General features: G+C 40.2%; 1 protein-coding gene across 1 annotated transcript; it reads right to left on the bottom strand.

The window, feature by feature from the left end:
- Nucleotides 1-314: 314 nt before the first annotated feature.
- sim1a (SIM bHLH transcription factor 1a) lies at nt 315-21,297 on the bottom strand (the record flags this gene model as incomplete). Its single annotated transcript, XM_083899221.1, has 11 exons — nt 315-1,033; nt 2,506-2,881; nt 3,855-4,026; nt 10,935-11,082; nt 11,899-12,005; nt 12,132-12,331; nt 13,391-13,476; nt 13,560-13,668; nt 13,775-13,864; nt 15,357-15,436; nt 21,123-21,297. The coding sequence occupies 11 exons, from the start codon at nt 21,295-21,297 to the stop codon at nt 315-317; spliced, it is 2,262 nt and encodes a 753-aa protein (XP_083755347.1).
- Between the last annotated feature and the right edge of the window lie 1,289 nt (nt 21,298-22,586).

Genomic DNA, 22,586 nt, shown 5'->3' with positions numbered 1-22,586 from the left:
CCTGTAACTGCATCTACTGTATTACTTGGTGTTGTACATGATTTGGGACTGAGGAAATAAATAAATAAAGCGAGATGACATTAGTCTTACAGCATTCTAAGGCTGAATCTCCACCTCTTGACATTATACACCTGTGTAGAGAAAATGCACAGTTTAACATTTTCTGCTGTAGACGAGTGGAAATTTGGATCCATAACGAGGCAGCAAATGGGATCAGAATTGATCGGTATGATGGAAAAACAAACTAACAGGATCCAGAACGGAGAAATAAAAAAGCTTAATGCTGTAACAGAGATAACCAACTCAGGCAGGCGTTAGCTGCTGTTGGTGATAATGACAGAGGTGCCTTTGTGTCCAGGGGGCTGCTCTGACGGCATGCGGAGGTGTGGGGTCATATCGTAGTGAGTGGGGCCAGTGCTGTTGGACATGCAGTAGCCCCGAAGGCTCTCAGGGTCATAGAGGTGCTCCAGGGCGTAGCCTGTCAGGGAGTAGGCTGTATGCTTGTCCAAATATGGCCGTGGATGGTTGTGGGAGGGGTACGAGGACGGGGTCAAGGCGGGAGACGCCGAACACGGACCCGACCGACCCGGTGGGTGATGTAGTGGCAACGAAAGGGGTGGCAGGTCTGTCTGGAGGTAGTCTTTGGGCTTGTGGAGGTGCTCAGATCCCGGACTGCTGTGCCGAGATAAGGGGGCGGGGCTATTTGCGGGGCTGACCACCTGATTCAAGCCTCGACACACCACAGACTGAAGCGGCAGCTGCCCTTGAGTGTACTCAGGAGTGAAGAACGGTCCAGGGCCCTTGGGCAGTCCATTGGCTGGTCCCAGCGGAGAATCTGGAGGACATTTGCGCAGCTGAAGTCGACTTTCCTCCTCCTTTATCATCTGCTGTGTGGCTCGGATCAGCGTCTCGATCTTGCTGGGTTCCTGTGGGCTGCAGTGGTAGTGGTCTGCCCGGTACCGATCCCCTGAGTCACTGGCTGAGCCTGCGTCTGGAGAGCTGACCACACTGTCGTCATCCCAGTGGCCCTGGCCTACAGAAGGAAACAGAGAAAGCAATCAGGGCAGTGGCAACATTAGCAAGCACTGATATCATTCCTGGCAGCCACGGCCGCTTCTGGCTTCCTCTTAATCCTGCAGCGTTTGCGGAATCGACACATGTAAACAACGTTGATGCTTGTTACATAGAACGCATTAACTGAGTGTTCACTGAAGAAGATATCACCACTCAACAGCTATTTATCAGAGGCTCATGAAATTTCAAGCGTAATATCAGCACATAATCCTGGTTTTCTGGAAGTTCTTCCACCCCCAACACACATTTTCATTCTCTACAGTCAATTAAAGGATTTACAGCTGCATCACTCTGGATGTGGAAGCACCGCGAATGGCGACAACTCCCAAACCCTGCTCTTTGTTTTGGTGTCTGGACTATCTTCAGTGTGCTATGAGAAAAATATTACCAGAAAACATGAAATTACAAAGAAATAAAAAACAATGAGCGATAAAAATGTATTTTATATGACATAAATCTTTCTTTTCTCCTTTAAGAGATAAGCAGAAAGTGGCACATATGGAGAAAACAGAGCTTCTGGTGTAGACAAGCTTGTTCTATTCTGGCTTTCCAGTATGTCCTAGACATCAGGCTAAATCTATACTAAAATGTTTTAGACATATTGTCTTAGGACTAGACAAAATGTTTAATGATCCTTTTGGAAATTCATCTTGTGTCATACATCACTTTTAGTACTTTTACTTAGAGCAGTGTTTACCAATCCTGGTCCTCAGGGACCCACATGAGGGGCCGTGTAGGCCATAATTCCTTTTTTACCTCTCACATTCACAATTTTACCTCACACATACACAATTTTACCTTTCACACAAAATTGTTTTACCTCTCACATACTCTCCTTTACCTTTCACATACAATTGTTTTACCTCTCACATGTAATGTGTAAAAACATGTAATGTGAGAGGTAAAAACATTTAATGTGAGAGTTAAAAACATTTAATGTGAGAAAGGATTGTATTAAGAATTGTATGTGAAAGGTAAAAGAGAGTATGTGAGAGGTAAAACAATTGTGTGTGAGAGGTAAAATTGTGAATGTGTGAGGTAAAATTGTGTATGTGAGAGGTAAAAAAAATTATGGAATTATGGCCTACAAGGTCCCTCATAGACCCACTTGCCTGCATGTTTTTTTATGTTTCCCTGCTCCAACACAACTGATGGGTAACATCTAAACCATGCAGGGCAGTGCGACTTTTGGAAATTAGGTCGCAGTCACACAAATTCACTTCCTGATTGGCTAAATGCAAATCGTTCCTAAAAATGACAGTACAATCAGTCTCAGATCCACCTTCTCACCAGGAAAATAAATCCATGCTCTTACCTTTCAGCATGGCTTTTTCTGCATCCAAGTGCATACACGTACATATTAAGTACATATATGGTCATGTGCTTTCTTTGTTACTGTTTAAAATGAATGGACGTCACCACGTGTCTCACCGTTGTAGCTGTGGACAGCTGGGATGTGCTGCATGCCGTTATTGTATCCATCGTGGTTCTCCAGAGAGCTCTTGCTCAGCGGCAGGATGGACCGGGTCGTGCCCCACAGCATGTTGCTGCCAGGTGGAGGCGCTCCAAGAAAGTATCTGCCCGCCTCACATCGACCTTGACCGTGTGTGTGGAGGTGCGTGTGATGCTGCTCTTCAGACGGGCTGTAGCAGAGCGTGCGGGGATCAGTGAACTGCTTGTACACACAGGAGGCGTCCAGACCTTCGCTCTGCTCCAACAGCTGAGGGGAGGCTGAGTCGGTGAGAGGGCTGCTGCCCCACAGACTGTCCTGGTCAGACTCTGACCGCTCTGTCTGGAAACTGGGATACTGCAGTTGGGGGATTTGGGTAAGGGGCAAGGAAAGAGATCAGAGAAAGCTTTGAAATGAGGTGGCACCCTCACTGGGAGCAATACTTGAGATGTAACTACAGTATGTTTGACAAAATTGTTTGACAAAAGAATCCCCCGGTTGAAAACAATGCAGCCACCATGGCCTCCAAAAAAGTTAATTACATATGTATCACCTCTCCTTAAGTGTTAGAATACAAATACCATAAAGACACTTAAAGGTAGGGTAGTCAAAGTATTTCTGGTTTTATCAATCAATAAATAACCTGAGAGAGAGAGAGAGAGAGAGAGAGTGAACCAGACTTCTGCATCTAGTCTTGCGGTGAAATCTGACCCGACTGACCAACTACCTAAATAACAACAGTTCACAGAGAGAGAGAGAGTTCAAAGAGATTGGAAAGTTTGCTTAACCAGCATTAATAACAACTGCCTATGCTGCAAAGCAACCTAAAAAAGGAAATAAAGTATAGAACAGATACTGACAGAGATTGAGAGATTGTCAAACCCAGACCTCCACATCAGCACCTCAGCTACACAAACACATCTGATCATTATATTTATTGTATTACAAAGGCCAAGTAAAAAATAAGAAGATGGAAAGAGTGCCATCAGTAGTGATGTTTTGTTTTTGTGGGAAGTTACCAACTCTGCCAGTGAAGGACATCAATGAGGGGCCCCAAAACACAAGAGCCTAAAGGACATTTTTCACTGAGTGACTTCAGATGCTTTATATTTTCTCCTCTTTTCTGCCTTATTACTTTTGCATATTCCAAGCATCACAATGACATTGACCCCTGTACACACCAACACACACACAAATGTCTCTAATTGGAATTTAGTGGTTTTATTATTTTTTCTTCTGTTTTTTTTTTTTTTTTTTGCAAATCTCTTTGTTTCGGCCAAGATGCATAGTGGACCTTGTCTGTGTAATTGAGAGTGCTGAAGAGCCTCACCTGTGTGTACGGTGACAGTCTAGCTTTGGTTTTGTGCCGGGACACTTTGCTCTTGGGAGTCCTGCAACTGTCCGTGAGGCTGCTGGCCACGCTGCTGCTGTTGCTGTAGGGGAACTGGGACTTGGACGCGGCCTGGTCCAGAGACAGCTGGAGCCCTTTGTATTCCGTCTCCCTGAAGACGCAAATATAAATTATTTGAGGAGCGTTCAACACAATACCACTGACATTTGCATTTGCATGTCACAGATTTAATACGGTCTACAATTACACAAGTAGAGACGCTTCTCAGCGAGACATGCTGTTTTATTAACAAACATAAACAGCTTGTGTGTACCTGTGTGTTTGCTTTGTCTCTTAGCACAAAAACCAATTAACATCTGTTTAGGAATTAGAGCCTCATCACAGTGCCGTGAAGAGATGTGTGTGTGTGTGTGTGTGTGTTTGTGTTCCCGTGTGTGTGTCTGTGTGTGTGAGATGGGCTGGGACGGCTGTTGGGATGCTTGTTTTACCAGAAGGATTGGAGCAAGGCCTTCAACAAACACTCCACAGAGGGAAAGCTGTCCAATCAAATACATGGAGAGATTAAAGGCTGTGTCTGGCTAAATCAGGCCCACAGGAGAAGCTTGGACGTCTCACTACAGGGAAATTGGAATTGATTTCTCGCTTAAGTGTTCTGCAGATCTTTCACAAGATGATGAGTCCAAAACCTGGACAGGGTTTACGCGAGACAAATAGTCATCCATTTTATACACACGTCTCTTGTTTCAGTGTCTCTCCAAGCAAACAAAGAAACAGGAAGACATATTTCTGAGGATTTGTGTCTGCTACAATTCCTAAAATATAAGATTCAGTTATGATGCTGGCAGCATTTTACTACTATTATTTTCTTATAGTTTTATACAGATTTACAAATAATACTGAGTGAATTTCAAACTCATTTGTGAGTTCTGAGGAATCAAAAAACACTTGAACCAGGAAGACACCAGGTAGACAGACACCTGGTAGATACCAGGGTATGTGATCGGAGCAGTGTAGAAAATTAGATAATAACAATAAATGAAATTATAATAATGAGAGTCACCTTTTCTCTTGCTCCATCTTAATCTAATTTCTCTAGAAAGCAAATGATCTTATTAGGAATAAATCTGCCTCCTGTGAAAAGTCTGCAGCTAACTTTGCTCGGCCTATTTGCACCACTGTATTTTAACGGTGTTACTTTGAGAGCTCAATGTTTTCCTCACGTGGTAGAAAAAGTTTAAGAACAGTCTTAAAAAATTCCTTAAAAAACCTTTTATTTCACCTGAAGATTGTGCCTCAGTGGCGGGTTTTTCCTCACAGGGCATCTGCATTAGGCTTTACAACCCGGTTTGAATTTGAAGACAACAAATCTCATCTTGTATGAAAACATCTGTTACGCTCACTAAATGTGTCAAAAATAAAGATTCATTAATGGAAATGTTTTTGTGGCACACTGAAAATGTCTTCCCTTTTAAAAAAAAAAGGGAAAGAAAGAAGAAGAATGGAGTGCATGTGTAAGACAGAAAGGGGGTGATACGTTTACTTAGCGCTAAAATAGCACGCAGCAGAACTGATTAAACACATACGTACATCGCAACTGTCGACAGAGTGAGACAAATAAAGTGCGGTTACGTGCCTCCGCTGCAGACATGCCGTCGCTTGACAAGTTGCTAAATCACAGGCAGGCTGTGGCAGCAATGGAAAGGTCCACAGACCACAGGACAGGAGGTTCATAGGTTATCAGAGCTGAACACACAGTGGGAGTTCACATGCAGGTGAAGTGCCTGCATCACCTGTGTTATCCGTAGCTGTACACACCGAGGGTGTCGGGCAAACCTCTTCTGCCCCTGATAACAATGCTACACCATAGCCGATACCTCCCACTGTATTCTGCCTCATGTGTGCCACTTTTCAACATTCACTGTGTGTTGTACAAAGATTTACAAAAAGCACGACAAATAAGGAGAACACGGGGAGGAGAGGATGGGGGAAGAGTATAAGGCTTCGTTCCCCTGGCAGCAAGCTGGAGCCCATAAACACTCATCAAGTTTACAGCCTATCAATTAAAAGGCCATAAACACAAACCCGTTGTGGATGTGATGTAGGAGGAAGAGGAAATGTGTGTCAAGCTGTTCTTTGACTTTAAATGCAGGGGAGATTTTTATAGCTTGTATTCCTTCACGCACTCACTCACTCATACATCTGTGAAATACACACATCTGAGGCAAAACATTAACCGGTCGTCCTCACTCACTAATAAGAACGCGGCTCATGCAGGTGGAGTCGTGATTGCAGTTGGTTCAGAGGTGAAAAATAGCTGTTTGTAATAAGGAGTGGCAGTTTGGTGGTGTTGGAGTGTTAGTGTGCGAGGAAGGCTCTAGATGTAACCCCTCAGCTTCTGTTTCTGTTTATATTCTCTGCAGGCAGAGCTGCCAGTCTTAGATAAACTCTACCAGATGACTGATGCCGGCACAGAGAGACCGCCACAGGTAACGGACAACACATGAGCCAACTAGAACTAGAAAAGGTTTTGTGGTTTCCTAAAAAACACATCATTATCATAATCATCCATCTAGGGCTGCAAAAAAAAATCAGTTAAACAGGTATTAAAAGCTGTAGAGTGTGACTTTTGTGCGTTACATTTAAACATAACAAAAAGTTCACACAATACTGATTAAGACGAACAACTCTTCATGGACTCTAACTGTATGTGTTTCCTTTGGTGTTTTGCTTTCATGTCTGTGGAGACATACAGTAGAGCGATGATAGGTTTTTAAAATGAACTCCAGTTCTCTGAAACATGAGTGAGTAAGGTTGTGAGCTACCAAAATGAATGTTGGAAGAAAACATGGACACAGAATTTTATTGACGGAGACTCGTTGTATCTTATCTTATCTTATCTTATCTCTCCACTGATGCCTAGTGCTTGCTCATTGTGTGAACTGTTTGTTTTCTCTAATCTCTATAATATTATAAAGGTTTTTGCCTTACTACGTGTGCCTTGAGATAATGTTTGCTGTGATTTGGCACTAAACAAATAAAATGTAATTGAATTGAATTATCTTATTGTATCATATCTTATGCACCTGAGTGCTTTTTTACTTAAAAATAAATAGATTCTGTGATCTCACTTATATTTGAATCGGTTCTGATTTCTTTGCTCCTCAGTAATAGTAAACTGAACGTCTTATATGAGTACATACTATCTTACTAGTGCAGTCCCGACTATTATGATGGTAAATTTCAAGTCATTCCGAGATACTTTTTGTTTTTTGAAGAAAGTCAGCTCACTGTCAAAGTGTATCAAGGCAAATGGATAATTTCCTTAATTTATAAAATTCATTCAAATTATTCCTTAAGAGGTTTGCAAATATTTTCAACGGATCCGTGTTCAGGGCGATGCAGACTATTATGATGGTAAATTTCAAGTCATTCCGAGATACTTTTTGTTTTTGAGAAGAAAATCAGCTCACTGTCAAAGTGCATCAGGGCAAATTGATCATTTCATGAATTTCAAATATTCATTAAAATTATTCCTAAACTATTTTCAACATTGCCAACAATTTTGATGGAAAATGTCAAGTCATTCCGAGATATTTTTTTTTGCTGATGAGCCGCTGCCTGCCTAGTGCAGCTTGATAAATCAGTGAATATCAAAATTCCAGCTCCGTGAAGTTGGCCCCCCACCCCCAATAAAACCATTTCAAAATACTTGTAATCGATTGTGCTTCGTTTGTGCAGGTTTGTGCAGCAAAAATTTTCGTTTGTGCTGCTTTAGTTTTTGAGTTATTAACATGTTTATATCCAGCCCCCCATATCGTCCAAATGAGCTGAAAATGGTCTCGTTTGTTTCGGCTTCGTTTGTGCTGGTTTGTGCTGCAAAATTTTTCGTTTGTGCTGCTTTAGTTTTTGAGATATTAAACATTATTTAAAAATGGGGCGCGCGCGCGCGTGCCCGCGCCGCACAGAGCGAGCCTCTTCAGCACTCGGTAGGTGAGGAAGAGGAGGATGAAGCAGAACCAGCCAGATTTGTCCAAATGAGCTGAAAATGGTCTCATTTGTTTGGGCTTCGTTTGTGCTGCTTAGTGCTGCAAAAAGTTTCGATTGTGCTGCTTTAGTTTATGAAATATTAATAAATCTATATTGTCACGCAGCCATATCGTCCAAATCAGCTGAAAATGGTCTCATTTGTTCGTGCTTCGTTTGTGCTGCTTTACTTCACAGTACTGGGGTTAATATTAACCGTTTTCCGGGGTTTTAATTTTTTTGGACCTCCAGGCTCCGCACTGGGACTTCCCCGGAGGTCTACCCGGCCCAGGGGGCCCCTGTCCCGGCCACGGCCACCGCCACACACCGCCCCCAAATCCTGGAAGTCAACACTTTGACATTTTTTCAAGTGACGTTTCGGTCACCTGTTTGTGCTTCGTTTTTGTGCCGTCTTTTGGACCCTGGGGTCTTCCGTCAGGTGTGACGTTGACCGAAACGTCACTTACCATCAAAGACCAAACTTGTGTGACAAAGTGTTGACTTCCAGGGTTTAGGAGCGGTGTGTGGCAGTGTCTGTGGCCGGTCTGGGGGCCCCCTGGGGCGGGTAAGCGTCTGTGAAAGCCTGGGTGTGGAGCTCCAGGAGTTAGTGAAAAAATGTCAAAGTGTTGAGTTCCAGGATTTGGGGGCGGTGTGTGGCGGTGGCCGTGGCCGGGACAGGGGCCCCCTGGGCCGGGTAGACCTCCGGGGAAGTCCCAGTGCGGAGCCTGGAGGTCCAAAAAAATTAAAACCCCGGAAAACGGTTAATATTAACCCCAGTACTGTGAAGTAAAGCAGCACAAACGAAGCACGAACAAATGAGACCATTTTCAGCTGATTTGGACGATATGGCTGCGTGACAATATAGATTTATTAATATTTCATAAACTAAAGCAGCACAATCGAAACTTTTTGCAGCACTAAGCAGCACAAACGAAGCACAAACAAATGAGACCATTTTCAGCTCATTTGGACAATATGGGGGGCTGCGTGACAATATAGATATATTAATATCTCAAAAACTAAAGCAGCACAAACGAAACTTTTTGCAGCACTAAGCAGCACAAACGAAGCCCAAACAAATGAGACCATTTTCAGCTCATTTGGACAAATCTGGCTGGTTCTGCTTCATCCTCCTCTTCCTCACCTACCGAGTGCTGAAGAGGCTCGCTCTGTGCGGCGCGGGCACGCGCGCGCGCGCCCCATTTTTAAATAATGTTTAATATCTCAAAAACTAAAGCAGCACAAACGAAAATTTTTGCTGCACAAACCTGCACAAACGAAGCACAATCGATTACAAGTATTTTGAAATGGTTTTATTGGGGGTGGGGGGCCAACTTCACGGAGCTCAAAAAGCTTCCAAAAAAATTGAAAATCAAGGATGCACACCATTGGGTAATGCTCAACCCATATCCAAAGTCTTGGATATGGGACTAACGGTCAGCGACAAATGCCTGTCACAGACAGACAGACAGGCACAGACACAACTTTATTTATAGATAGATATGAGGTTTGGACCTTTATGGGCCAAACAACTAAATTAATAATCAATAAGATTTTAATCAGCAATGAAAATAAAACACGTGCCATCTCTTTTCGTTTCGAACGCAACGCGCAACTTCCTCCATTGCCAGATTCTTCAACACAAACACGTCATATTTTCAATTAACCTCCAGTTAATTGCTTCACGGGATCTATTTGTATAAATCTCTAGTATCAATACTCATTATCTTATCAAAGCAGAAGATGACAGCGCCGCAGATATGTGAGTGACCCCCTCTCTGCGTCCCACAATTCAATCACATCGCACTCCACTCTATAAATGTACCGTCTACGACGACAAAGCCGATCCACGAAGCTGCCGTAAATCTTTTATCCATAACATTTACATATAAATAAATGTTGAGTTTTCCTTTTCTGTATCAACAGTGAAAAGACAGCAGGGATACAGCCTGTACTGAGTTTTTGTTGCAGGGTTTTCTGTTTGTTTACAGGTTGGATGGAAAAGAAGAACAGAACTCAAGTGAATTGGAATGTAACCGCAATAAGATATATCAGGCCTTATATATATATATATATATATGTATATATATATATGTATATATATATACATATATATATATATATATATATATATATATGTATATACACACACACACACAGTGCTTGTTTATGGGTTAAATTACATAACCACAATTATCCTAGTCCACCTAGAAATTATTTCCTAATACAAATAAACTGCAAACTCAATGATGTTTCATAGGAAACTGTATTTTCTGAACCAAATCTCCTTTACATTTTCCCGGATATGGTATTTGGTGTAAGATGCATTGAGACTTGAAAAAAAAGTCTTGAACTGTGTGGATCCCCCATAGCACTACACAATAGCTCTTCTCAAACGACAATCTGCTGCTGAGCAGACATTTCATTTTGTTACTCTCACTCTTCCACCTCCCTTTGAAAAGCTCGCCTTACTCAATTTTGAACTCCTGTGATATGTCAAAAACAAGCATAATGTATATGAAACATAATCGAGAATGCAGCTTAGTTGTGTGGAAAGGTAAGTTTTGCGAGACAGGGCTGCAAAGCTACATCTAAAAGGACATAGTTTAAGGGGAAAAAAGCACCAACAGTTTTAACTAACAAAAATCAAAACCTCACAGCACATCATCTCCTGCTAAGTATTTCAGAAACTGCTGATCTACTGGGATTGAGCTACAGCAGAAGAAGACAATACCAGGTTCCATTTCTGACACGTTATTAGGTGTCCTGTGTACCTGTGTACAGCAGCAAAGCTACACTTCCTCTGTTAGTTAGTGGGAGCAGCGATAGTTCCCATGGATGACATACAAAACCAAACCACTGACACTGTGATCTCTGGGAAAGTACAGTACATTTACAGTGACACCACAGCCGTGACAACGAGCCACCGAGCCATAAACGTGACCAACAAACAATCTCAGACTGATCTAGCAGTGTAATAGAGTCACAGTGGAGAATCCAGCAGTGTTTAAGGAACAGACAGACACAGTTACTCACGTGAGAACGTAGTTGACACTGACGATGCAGTGGGGCCGGGACGAGCGGCTGTTGTGTACGATGGTTGCATAACTCTGGACCCACACCCAGCCACCTTGCTTGGCCAGGAAACGGTAATACTTCGTGGTGACCTGACCTTTCACCAACACTACAAGATCAAAAGAGAAGGAAAGCACAATAAGTGATTACTGTATGAAAGGAATTCAAAAAAATTAACACATATCAGGGGTTTTTCTAGGTGAAAAAAAAGAATATGAGAGTAATACTGATGGTGCGGGAGAGAGGATGGTGCAGAATAACTTAATTTTTTAAAGGGAGAAAGTATTGCCTCTTCTTGTATATTCCTTAAATATGAGAGAGTAAGTTTAAACAAACAACTCTTTTGTTTCTCTGTGGCCAGTGATGCAGAGTTTATGTTAATTCAAAGCTGTTGAAGGCGTCTGGCTCTCTAATTTCCATGATTTTGATATATTTGGACTCATAATGTGTTTTGTAGTAACCAGAAATATGGTGTATTGGCATCAATATGATATTTGTATGGGAAAACAAACATGTATGTTACATAAAGTAGTGTAAAGAGAGAGAACACGATACACAATAAAACGCATGAGAAGAGAAAAAAAAGTACTCAGTTTAGAACCTAAAACCTGCATATATAATACATACATGATTGAAATCTAATAAATCTAATATTGCAAATCTGATATTGCACTATGTTTATTGTATTGTATGTTTTTCTTATTGTGTTGTGAATATACTGTAGCTCATGTTAAATTTACACACACTGAAATTTAAATTATGCAGATAGGGATCACCGCCAAAATCTATACATTTCTTCATTGGGCCATAACCTTAATGTAACATAATGTACATTAATAAATCCTCCTGTAACATCATGTCTGTGTGTGTGTGTGCGGAGATATATGCAGAGAATTTGTCATGAGGCAAAACAAACCTAACTCACACAAATGATGAGCACAGCGCAGGTGGAAGGAGTCACAGCTGTGGACGTGATGATAGAGTGTCTTCTCTATTAGATCCTGAGGCTCGTAGCCTGTCAGCTCTGCAACCCTGAGCAACACACACACACACACATACTCTCAGGGGTCACTAAGTGTTCTCGCATTTACAATTACACTCGCTCACAAAACCCATGGACAAGATGAATCCAGGGTCAGCGAGCCAACAGGAACGTACCGTGAGTCCAAGAAGATGAGCTTCATGTCCAGGCTCGCTCTGAACATGAACATGTTGCTGTGCAGCTTGATCTCAGTGACGGCGCTGGGCGGCAACGAGTGACCGACCGCCACCAGCCCAACGTTCTGATAGCAGCCGTCAAACGGAGACATGTCCAGGCTGTACTGTCGGATCTTCAGGTAGCCGCTGCAGTGGATCACCTGGAACAAGAGGCATAACACACAGAGGATCACAAACCCCGGTATATACAGGAGAACAGATTTGATTTTCCTCCATGTACCAACAGAGGAAGCACTTACCACAGTTTGAGAACCATGAATTAAAGGTGTTATTTTAACTCTTATTGCTGACGGTAATTTGCCGTGGGAATAACACACAACTCCTTATATGGACATCCTGGGGGTGTGTGTTTATAGGTCACATATTCAGGCTTTGAACATTTGGTTAATTAATATTATATCGCATTTTTAGTAGTGATATAAAGTGGCAATAACTGTGCAGACTTAGAGCAAATTAAATATAATTTTAAAAATTTTGAGTACTTTTTGCTCAGGTACGTATATATAGTTGTTTTTTTTCCACCAGGTTGCAGAGGCTGTGCTGAAAAAAAGGATATAATACACTCTATATTGCACATTCTTATAGCCTCTGTATATACTGTACGTTTAAACATAGTAATGGAAAAAAAGCAGTTAAAATGCTCTGTGTTCTAAGGGTTAAAGGCACATGATAAATATTATAACTTCCACCTCTATAGACTCCTTCCTATCCAACAAAGCACAATCAGGGATCTAAAAAGAGGAGTGTCATTAAATTCACCATCATCATCATCATTGAACTTGATTTCTATATTCAGAGAATTCTGTCCATTGCCACTGTCTTGAGGTATGATACTTTCAAGTTAAGTTCCAGCAGAATGCAAATGTCCACAGATATTGTTCCAGAGTGAGTTCAGCAGAGAGCTGAACACCACAGGAAAAGCTCCAGATAATTTTAGAGTGGGTGAGTTGGCGACTCTCCTGCTGCCACCCCAGGACGACCTCCTGCTGCATTCTCCATATGTGAACAACAACAAACTCCTGAGCATGTCCAGGCCCAATTTTCTTTAGACCGAGTCTGAAAACAGCTCTGGTGTTGTACTTAAATTTAGAGCAATTCTGTGGTCACTGTTCTTTAAAAGAATCACACATGTGAAAATAAATTCTGAAACAAATTCACTATAAGGTTTAAGAAGCTGAAAAATCACAAAAACATCTTACCTTGTAGCCTCCACAGGTAAGACCCGCGTTTCTCTTAGCGAGGACACATTTCATTCTGAGAAAGAAGGAGCGCTCCATCTCATACTCTGCAGCATAAAGAAAAAGAAAATGTTATTAAATGACGAGTCTGTATCATATTTAATACAACATGCTCGGGGTCGATGATCACCTTGGACAAAGTGTGAGTGGTAAGGCTGGTGCGCTGTGAGGACGGCCGTCATTTCGTCATGGTCTGCTGGGTGGACGTACTCGTAAATGCTGTTTCCTGTCAACTCTACCTGTTGAAAAACGAAAAAAACGTTCACCTCAGAATCAACTACTGTAGGACACCTGAGGCACGGCACGCGCCAGAGCAGGTCACGTGACTTCAATCATCAAACTAACCTGCGACAGGCCGAGGTGGACGGACGCCGTTTCTGATATGTACATTATTTTCCCATCTGGAGCCACGACAAAAATGAAGCCGTCTAACGTCTGAAACAAACAAAGAAATTATTATTATTATTATAGATACTGTCAAAAGTACTTAATATAATAGTATTTAATATTTTCTTGTAACATGAAAATAAATACTGAAAATAATGATTAAACTATAATAAAATGTCATAGTAATTCTGCACAGCAGCCTTGTGTGTCAGGACAGTGTGAAAGAGCATGCACGCCCAAAAACTGAGGAAGCTAAATGGAACTCATCCAGCTTTCATTTGATCATTTACACCTGTGAATTTCCCACTGAAACTGCTTTTTCTCAATGTTCATATTAATGTTACTGTAAGTGTTATTATTATGGCTCTACCAATAGATCACTGTGTGCAGAGCTACTGGCAAAATGATATAACTTGAAGACAGGCAGAAAATGACAATGACATGTAGCATAAGCTGGAAAGGAATCAATGAGAAGCTATTAGTTTATAAGTTAAATAAGAGGATAAAAGGGCTCTAATCTGAGTTTTCTTACGATTCAATTTGCGATTTGACGATTATTTTCACAAGTGTACTTTTTTGGTCCATAAAATGTCAGAAAATGTTGATTAGTGTTTATCAAACCTGTCTTGTTTTGTCCACAAACCAAAATGATTCAGTTTTAAAGATTTCTTTCCCATATGGAGCAAAAGGAACGAGAAAATATTAACATTTATGAAGCTGAAAAAAAACATATATTGATTTAATTATTGCAAAAACAAAATAGTTTGAGTAACCAGTGCCGTCCTATTTGTGATATTCAAAAATATCTTTATAGTGTGAAGAGCTGAAAGACCAAACAATTAAGTTTTTAGAATAATTAATAGAGTTAGTTTTGGCCCAGAATTTTACAACTGGTGCATTCATAATAGTATTTGTGATTATTATAATAACTTTAATGTCCATTTGACAATAATAATTTGAGGCTGGTCGTTTAACTGCTTTGTCTCCCTGATCAGAAACCAGGCCAGTCCGCTGCCATATTTAACTCCACAGTAAACCTGCCCATCTATTTGACAGCGAAACTGTGGTCGTCTTCTGCTACTCTGACGACCGCAGCGTGTCCCTGCTCTGCCTCTCTCTGCCTCTCTCTGTCTGGTGCCAGCCCCTCTGTCGCCGTGTGGCTGTGTTTGTCCAGCCTGTGTCTCTGCAGCTTCTGCAGCTCTGCTCCATTGTGTTGTTGCTGCTGCTGCTGCTGCTGCTGCTGCTGCTGCTTATGATGATGATGTGAGAGAGGCTGCAGGACGGACTGAGGCTCTGTGCGTGACCAGGAATGTGTTCAGCTCATTTCACTCTTTACAAGAATGAAGGCAACAGGAGGCAGATGGCAGCAGCAGCAGCAGCAGCCACTAAACCACACAAACACAGTCTACCTATGGCTAAAAACACAAAGGGATTTTTAGTATCTTTTTTTTTTTTTTTTTTAAATCAACACGGCATTTTTATGTGACCTTGTAGTTTTTTTTTAATTATTGTGAAAACATAAAAACATAGCAGTGAATACCTGTAAGAGATGGGAACCTAATTCCTGGCTGATTCCATCCAGAGAACTACGACTCACATGACCCCAGGACTCCCCGAGGCCTAGAAAACAAATCACACACAGAAAAACATTTCTTACTATAAAATCCTTTTGTGAACATGAGATTTTGGATTTTAAATTACAGTCTTTGATTTTTATTTAACAGAGGATTAACAAAAATTAAAAAAAAAAATCCTATTTTATTATGAAGGCTCCTCAAACACAAAATGTAGATACCATAACAAACCATACAAAATGTGTTAGACATAAGACATAAATGAGTGAACCATGTAAATATATGTATATATACATATATCATTATATAGCTGTCATTGACAGAGACTGGGTCAGGATCCACATGGGTCACAAGAGTTTTTTTTTTTTTTGTTTTCACCAAATAAACCTGCAGACTTCTGACTAATAAAGTTAACAATGTGATGAATTATTCAAATACAAGCAAATTCCTGTTGCATGTGTTCAGAGTAAATGTTTTAGTGTGCACACATTTAGCCCTCTCATAACTTTTTAGTATGAATTGGGCTGCAGCCATCTTCATAAAGGTGGTGACCCGCATGTAAAAGGTGCTCTATATACATGGTTCTCAAACTGAGGTACGTGTACCACCAGTGGTCCGCGAGATTCCCCTGGTGGTACTTCAGAAATACTATTATAAAAATAATAATAATAAATGTAATATATATATATATTTAAATTTAGCCTGAAAACCTACTTATTTGCCACTATGTTAAAATAAAAAATAAATTATTATCACTGCTGCAGCTCGGCTGCAACTTTTAATTTCGTTTGGATTTTATGCTGCTTTCTGTTTTTTTTTTTTTTATTGTATAGCACTTTGAAGTTGTTGAAATGTGCTATACAAATAAACCTGTTTTGCCTCAACTATATCAAAAGAAGAAAATAAAGGAACGACTAATGTGATAATAGCTATAGAATAATATAAAAAGCTTACATGGCAATAATTTAATCTCATTGATGGAGAGATAAGAGTTAATATAGTTCCAAAAATATTAATGCACCAACACTGCAAATAGACTTGGGGAGAAAATGTATTCACAAATATTGTGTGTGTGTGTAAAAGAGAGAGTGTGTGCTGATTGAAATGCAAATCCCGCTCTGCAGTACAAACACACACACAGGGAGCAGCGCAGCCGCCTCTGCGCCTCTCTGACTGCGTCATATGGAGCTGATATAGACCTCAAGACTGCGCCACGGTCACATTATAACAGCGATCACTATTATCACACACACATATAACCAAATATTAAACCTTTACACGCTCTTATAAAAAGGGCTACAACTCTCGTTTAATTTAATGACGAGCTGTTCGCTGTTGTTAAATGTTGCGTTCAAGGACCAACACACAACTGTTTTCTCTCTCTCTCTCTTTCTCTCTGCCTCAGTTACTGTCAGGTTCAACACAGCTGAACCTGAAGCAGACACGTTTTAACATCAGCAGCAGTGATAAAAACAGCAACTACAGCGTGAAATATCACGGTATAAACACACACACACAATCACGCAAGATTATTACAGTGCAGGATGAGGTATGAGCCGCATACCTGATACTGTTTAGAAACTACTGCACGCACGCACGCACGCACACACACACACACACACACACACACACACACACACACACACACACACACACACACACACACACACACACACACACACACGCGCCATCTTCACTTCAACACATTCATTCATGCTTATTGATTTATTATTCCAACAGTAGCAACAGCAACCCAAAATCATTACAATATATTTATTTTTTTACTTAAGTATGGCAAGAGCCTTCTTATATGAATAAATAAATAAGTAAATAAATAAATAAATAAAAATGAGGCTGTCATGATTAATCGATTAATTAATCATTACAAAATGAATCGTTCACTATTTCGATAATGGATGAATTGGTTTGAGTGCTGTGTGTTGTTTTTAAGCATTCTTCAGCTTCTTATATTTATATTTATATATATATATATATATATATATATATATATATTTATATATATATATATATATATATATACATATATATACATATATATATGTATATATATATATATATATATATGTGTGTATTTTTTGTTCTATTTAACAAAAACATTTTTAGTTTTTTATTTGTTTATTTTTTCAGTAGAAGTGAATCATTTTGGGGGAAACAACTATTCTGACCTGATTTTTTTGGCCCAAACTTGAAGTGAATTAATAGAGATAATCAATGATTTAATTAATTTTTAAAATAATATTTAGGTTCGTTCCAGCCCCAAACTAAATACATAAATAAAAGAGTATATAAATGAAATGCACATCTGTCAGTGATCGGGTGCGCACATTTATGTCCACGGTGTAAAGGCGTTCGTTCGTACTCGCTCGGCCTTATTCTTCCACGCAAACAAGAAAAAAGACATTTATAATGTAGGCGAATAAATAAATACATATTGTGTAGGGTTTTTTTCACGTATAGCGCTGTAGCTATTATACACAAAAACCAAGATCTGGCAAGTAAACGGGGTTTTACCGTATTAAATATTAAATCAAATAATCAAATTATCGAATCAAATAATTAAATTATTCTGCGCAACCATAAATGTTCAGCGTAGTAAAAAACTATATTAGTAGTAATAATAACAATTCAACATATTGCTGACTGGGGCAATGACTGAAAATATGTCTTTTAACAGCCAATCAGAGCAGATTAAAAAAAAAACAATAATAAAAAAAATAAATAAAAAATAAATAATAATAATAATAATAATAATAATAATAATAATAATAAATCTCCCATGATAGTCACATTCAGCTGTGAACACCGTGTGATACAAACTCTGCAGGTAAACAAAACAAGTGAACCTTGTTTTCCTTCTTTTTTTTATTGTGTCTCCAATAAATTTCACTCTTACAGAAGCTCTAATGACACATAATATGAATTTGACTTAACAAATATCGAGTAAATATTTTTATAAAATGTAGCAACATGTTTGTTGTGGTGTGAGATGCCACGTAATTTCACCAAGGATGGACAACATGGCTGAGGTCAAAGGTCCTGCTGCTGCTACCCCTCTCACTCACACACACACACACACACACACACACACACACACACACACACACACACACACACACACACACACACACACACACACACACACACACACACACACACACACACACACACACACACACACACACACACATCGAAAATCACAGAGAGGGGAAAAAAGAAAGAAAACAAGCTTTGTTGCACCCCAGAAAAAAAACTCTGTTACCTTTATCCTCACTTATGCACAACAATAACAACCACTAAAAGATGAAGTGTTTTAGAGTGTGTGTGCGTGTGTGTGTGTGTCTGCGTGCTTTGTGTAAAAAGGTGTGAGAGGTCCAGCCTTTAACACAGCACAGGAGGTTTAATGGAGGGGAAACACTTCACGAACACAGCCTGTGATGGACAGATGAGTTTTTAAAAAAAGCATGTGCTTGTGTGTCTGCAGGAGCAGCGTGATCCTTTCAATTATTCAGTGAGCGTCCGTGTGCGTGCATGTACACGCATGTGAAACAGCACACGTGTGTGCCAACAGATGCACTTTCTCCATGTCATGAAAAAGGAAAAGCAGACTGTAGACGACTGTGTGTTTGCAGTTACTCATGGAGAACGTCACTGTGTGCTGTGTACACACACACGTGGCAGCACTGAGTGCATCCTGGTGGATTTTTAAATAGCAACTAGTCTGTACTTATGCAGGGACTTCAAGTCTTAATGACAGTTTTCATTCACTCACATGGTCCTTTTTCTATTATCTGTCTATGATAGCCATTCATACACTGCTGGCACAGCCTTCAGAGGCAACTTGGGGTTAAGTGTCTTGCCCATGGACACATTGGTATGCAGATTAAAAACGAGCTGGCGATCGAACCTGTGACCTCCCCGGGTTGAAAGACGACCTGCTTCACCACTGAATCCAATCCTGAGCTTCACCTAAAGCAGTGGTTGTAAAACTTTTTTGATAGCAAGAACCATCTGAGAAACATTGAATTCTCTTGAACCAATGTTAAACTAGGCCGAGCAAAGTCAGCTACAGACTTTTCACAGGAGGCAGATTTAATCCCAATAAGATAATTTGCTCTCTCCTCATCCTCCTCTTCCTCACATATATACCACACACTGGTATAGTGACATTAGATTAAGATAAGGCGATCCTGTAATTATTTATTTGCTTCATTTTCTACGAACCCTGGTATACACAGGTACATATTTTTCCTCCAACTACCACCAGAGGAAGCCTGTGTACTACTAGTAGTACACGCACCACAGTTTAAGAACCATGGTTAAGATAAGAATATCTTATTATTATGTAATCATGTGAATACAAAGGACAATTTCGAGTCAGATGACTGCATCATTTATGCAGCAAAGCAGCTAAATCTTTGCTCCAAACCTTATTTTCAACAACCTAAAATAAACGTGTCATTGGCCAAGTTGTTGGTGTGAACATGTGTATTATAACAGTATGAGTAAAGAAATAACAAACACTATTGGTTGAATAATCAGTGTGAGGTTATACTACAGGTGCATCTTTGTGACCCTAACACGACCAGTCAGTGTCCATGTTTTTTCTCTCCCCCCCTCCCTCTTTCAGGCTCTCTTAGTCTATAATTCCACTGTTCCTACATCTCAACCTGCACCACAGCTGTGAGGAGCAGCACATTCTGAGTGATCAGGTGTTCGCATCACACTAATGTGTTCAGCTCTGCAACAGTCACGCACAATGGAAGCTCATCACAGATAATCTGCTGCTGGGGGCCCCGAGAGAAACCACATCACTGCAGGCTGGAGACAGGGCGGAGGGACACAGGAGACTTCAGCTGACATCTATCTATCTATCTATCTATCTATCTATCTATCTATCTATCTATCTATCTATCTATCTATCTATACAGTACATATCTACTATATATCTTTATATAGAGCGATAGATAGATAGACATCCTTAGTGAATGTTTAATGTGCCAAAATAATGTACTTAGGTGCTTAAACATTATACAACATCAATATTCTAAAATAACATTTATTTTTATTTTTTATACATATTAAGAATATAAACACACACGTATCTATCTGTCTGTCTATCTGTCTATCTATCTATCTATACATACACACACGCACATATATATTTATATATATATACATATACATATATACCAAAATAATGTACTTAGATGCTTATAGATTATACTACATCAATATTCAAAAGTACATTTACTTTTTATTTTTTATAAATACTAAGAATATGAACACACACGTATATATATATATACGTTATATGTGTATATATATATATATATATATATATACATACAAATATATATATATAATGTATATTATAGTAGTAACTTTGACTGATTTTACAGACCTTTACTAGGCTATTATAATTTGTAAATCTCGAAATTACGTTGAAATTACACACACACACTAAATAATACGAAATATAATTAAATGATACGGTATTTTTTTCAAAAAATACACCACATTTAAAGGAAATTAAATAAAAAACTGAGGCAAACCCTACATCCCCGTGAAAGGACACTTTTACCGCTTTTTATCTGTTTTATTGTGCTGCCTCATGTTGCTACAAACCTACTTATAATCCACAATAACCAATAATATTTGTTTTTGTTTTTTTTCGATTAGAGTGATTATACATTGTAAAGCAGCTGTGTTACCTTCAGGGAAGACGATCCTCATCTTCAGGTAGCTGGTGGTGAGGCGGATGATGGAGGCTTTGTCCAGCTGGGAGGTGATGGCGGAGGGCAGCGGCAACAGTTTGGCCAGTTCATAAAATTCACTATTCTCCTTTTCCCGCCGCGTCCTCGCGGCGTTTTTGGACTTCTCTTTCATGGTGTCTCGTCACTCACTGTCACTGTCTCAAGTCTCCGCGTGTCTTTTCAGTCACTGTCCCTGGAGGTGTCTCATAGCCGCGACTTCTCCACACACGGACACGGACTCGTCCTCTACGCGCTGTCCGGCCTTTGAAACCCGCAGCCTCCTCCTCCTCCTCCTCCTTCCTCCTCCTTCCTCCGCCGCCGTCGACGACGCCGCGTCAACACATTCCCATATTCCCAAGTGTTTCCGATGGTTTGAGCCAAGCAGGACGCGTCTAATTCCCGGAATCCTGGAGATTTAAAGCGGCGTTGTTGTTGGTTTTTTTTTTAGTCCATACATAGGAAGGTACAGTACTCACTTACATCCACCGTGGCTTCAGCGAGAACGAACTGTGAAGGAAACAGAATGAAAAACCATCACACGGACCTTTAAGTATGAGACAACACAAAGTCATGGAGACACTTGTTTGCATCGTCCCGCACAGACTAAATGAGCACGGACGTGTTTGTCCTCTTACCTTAGCGCATAAAAAACACTTGATTGATGTCGCGGCTCTAAGGTTTCAAAGTGTCCCAGTAGATTATTGCATATCTTCCATCATGTGTGGTTTTTCTTTAATGGGAAAGCAGCGCATCCACACTCTCCTCAGCTGCCAAAACCTCAAAGTCCCGCCCACTTTCAGGAGGCTCTGCTTCTATTGGACAGCAAGGGACCGTGACCGCATTCCCATTGGCTGCGCTATATAAAGAGACGCCCCGTAGAGAATGGGAATTGGCTGCTGGTGAGAATGTTCACCTCTGGCCCGAAGTGGATCGAAAAATAACCCCCTCCATAGAACCAGCGCGCGCTGCGAAATAGCACAGACCTGCTTTATAAAATGTCAAATTTAAAATAGAATAATATTGTTTGACAATAAAAACACTTTTTATACAGGTGGATTTAAAGTAGCGTCTCGCTTAGTGGACATGTCTTCCGTTCGGCTTGCATATTATAAGTTAATACAGCACTTTCTTTCTCTCCTTGTTTTTTTTTTTTTTTTTTTATCCTTAATGCTGCGGAAAACTCAACAAATATTTGAGATTAAATGATCTCTCTAAAATCTCTAAAACAGCATTTGGAATAGTCCATGAGTTTAAAGTGCAGTCTACATAAGCGTGTGGAGTCAAAAGTTGTCGATATGCTCGAGCGTAAAATACACACAGACAGCGTGTAAATGATTCACCACGCAGTTTTGCGCAGCTCTTGTCCTGTTTGCGCAAAATTAAGGCTTTAAAAGAGTGAAACTGTTCATCTCTGTCGCTTAT

The sequence above is a fragment of the Microchirus variegatus genome (assembly GCF_963457635.1).
Source record: "Microchirus variegatus genome assembly, chromosome: 1".
NCBI classification, from domain to species: domain Eukaryota; kingdom Metazoa; phylum Chordata; class Actinopteri; order Pleuronectiformes; family Soleidae; genus Microchirus; species Microchirus variegatus.
The sequence above is the reverse complement of the archived record's forward strand: the minus strand, read 5'-3'. Positions and strand labels throughout refer to the sequence as shown.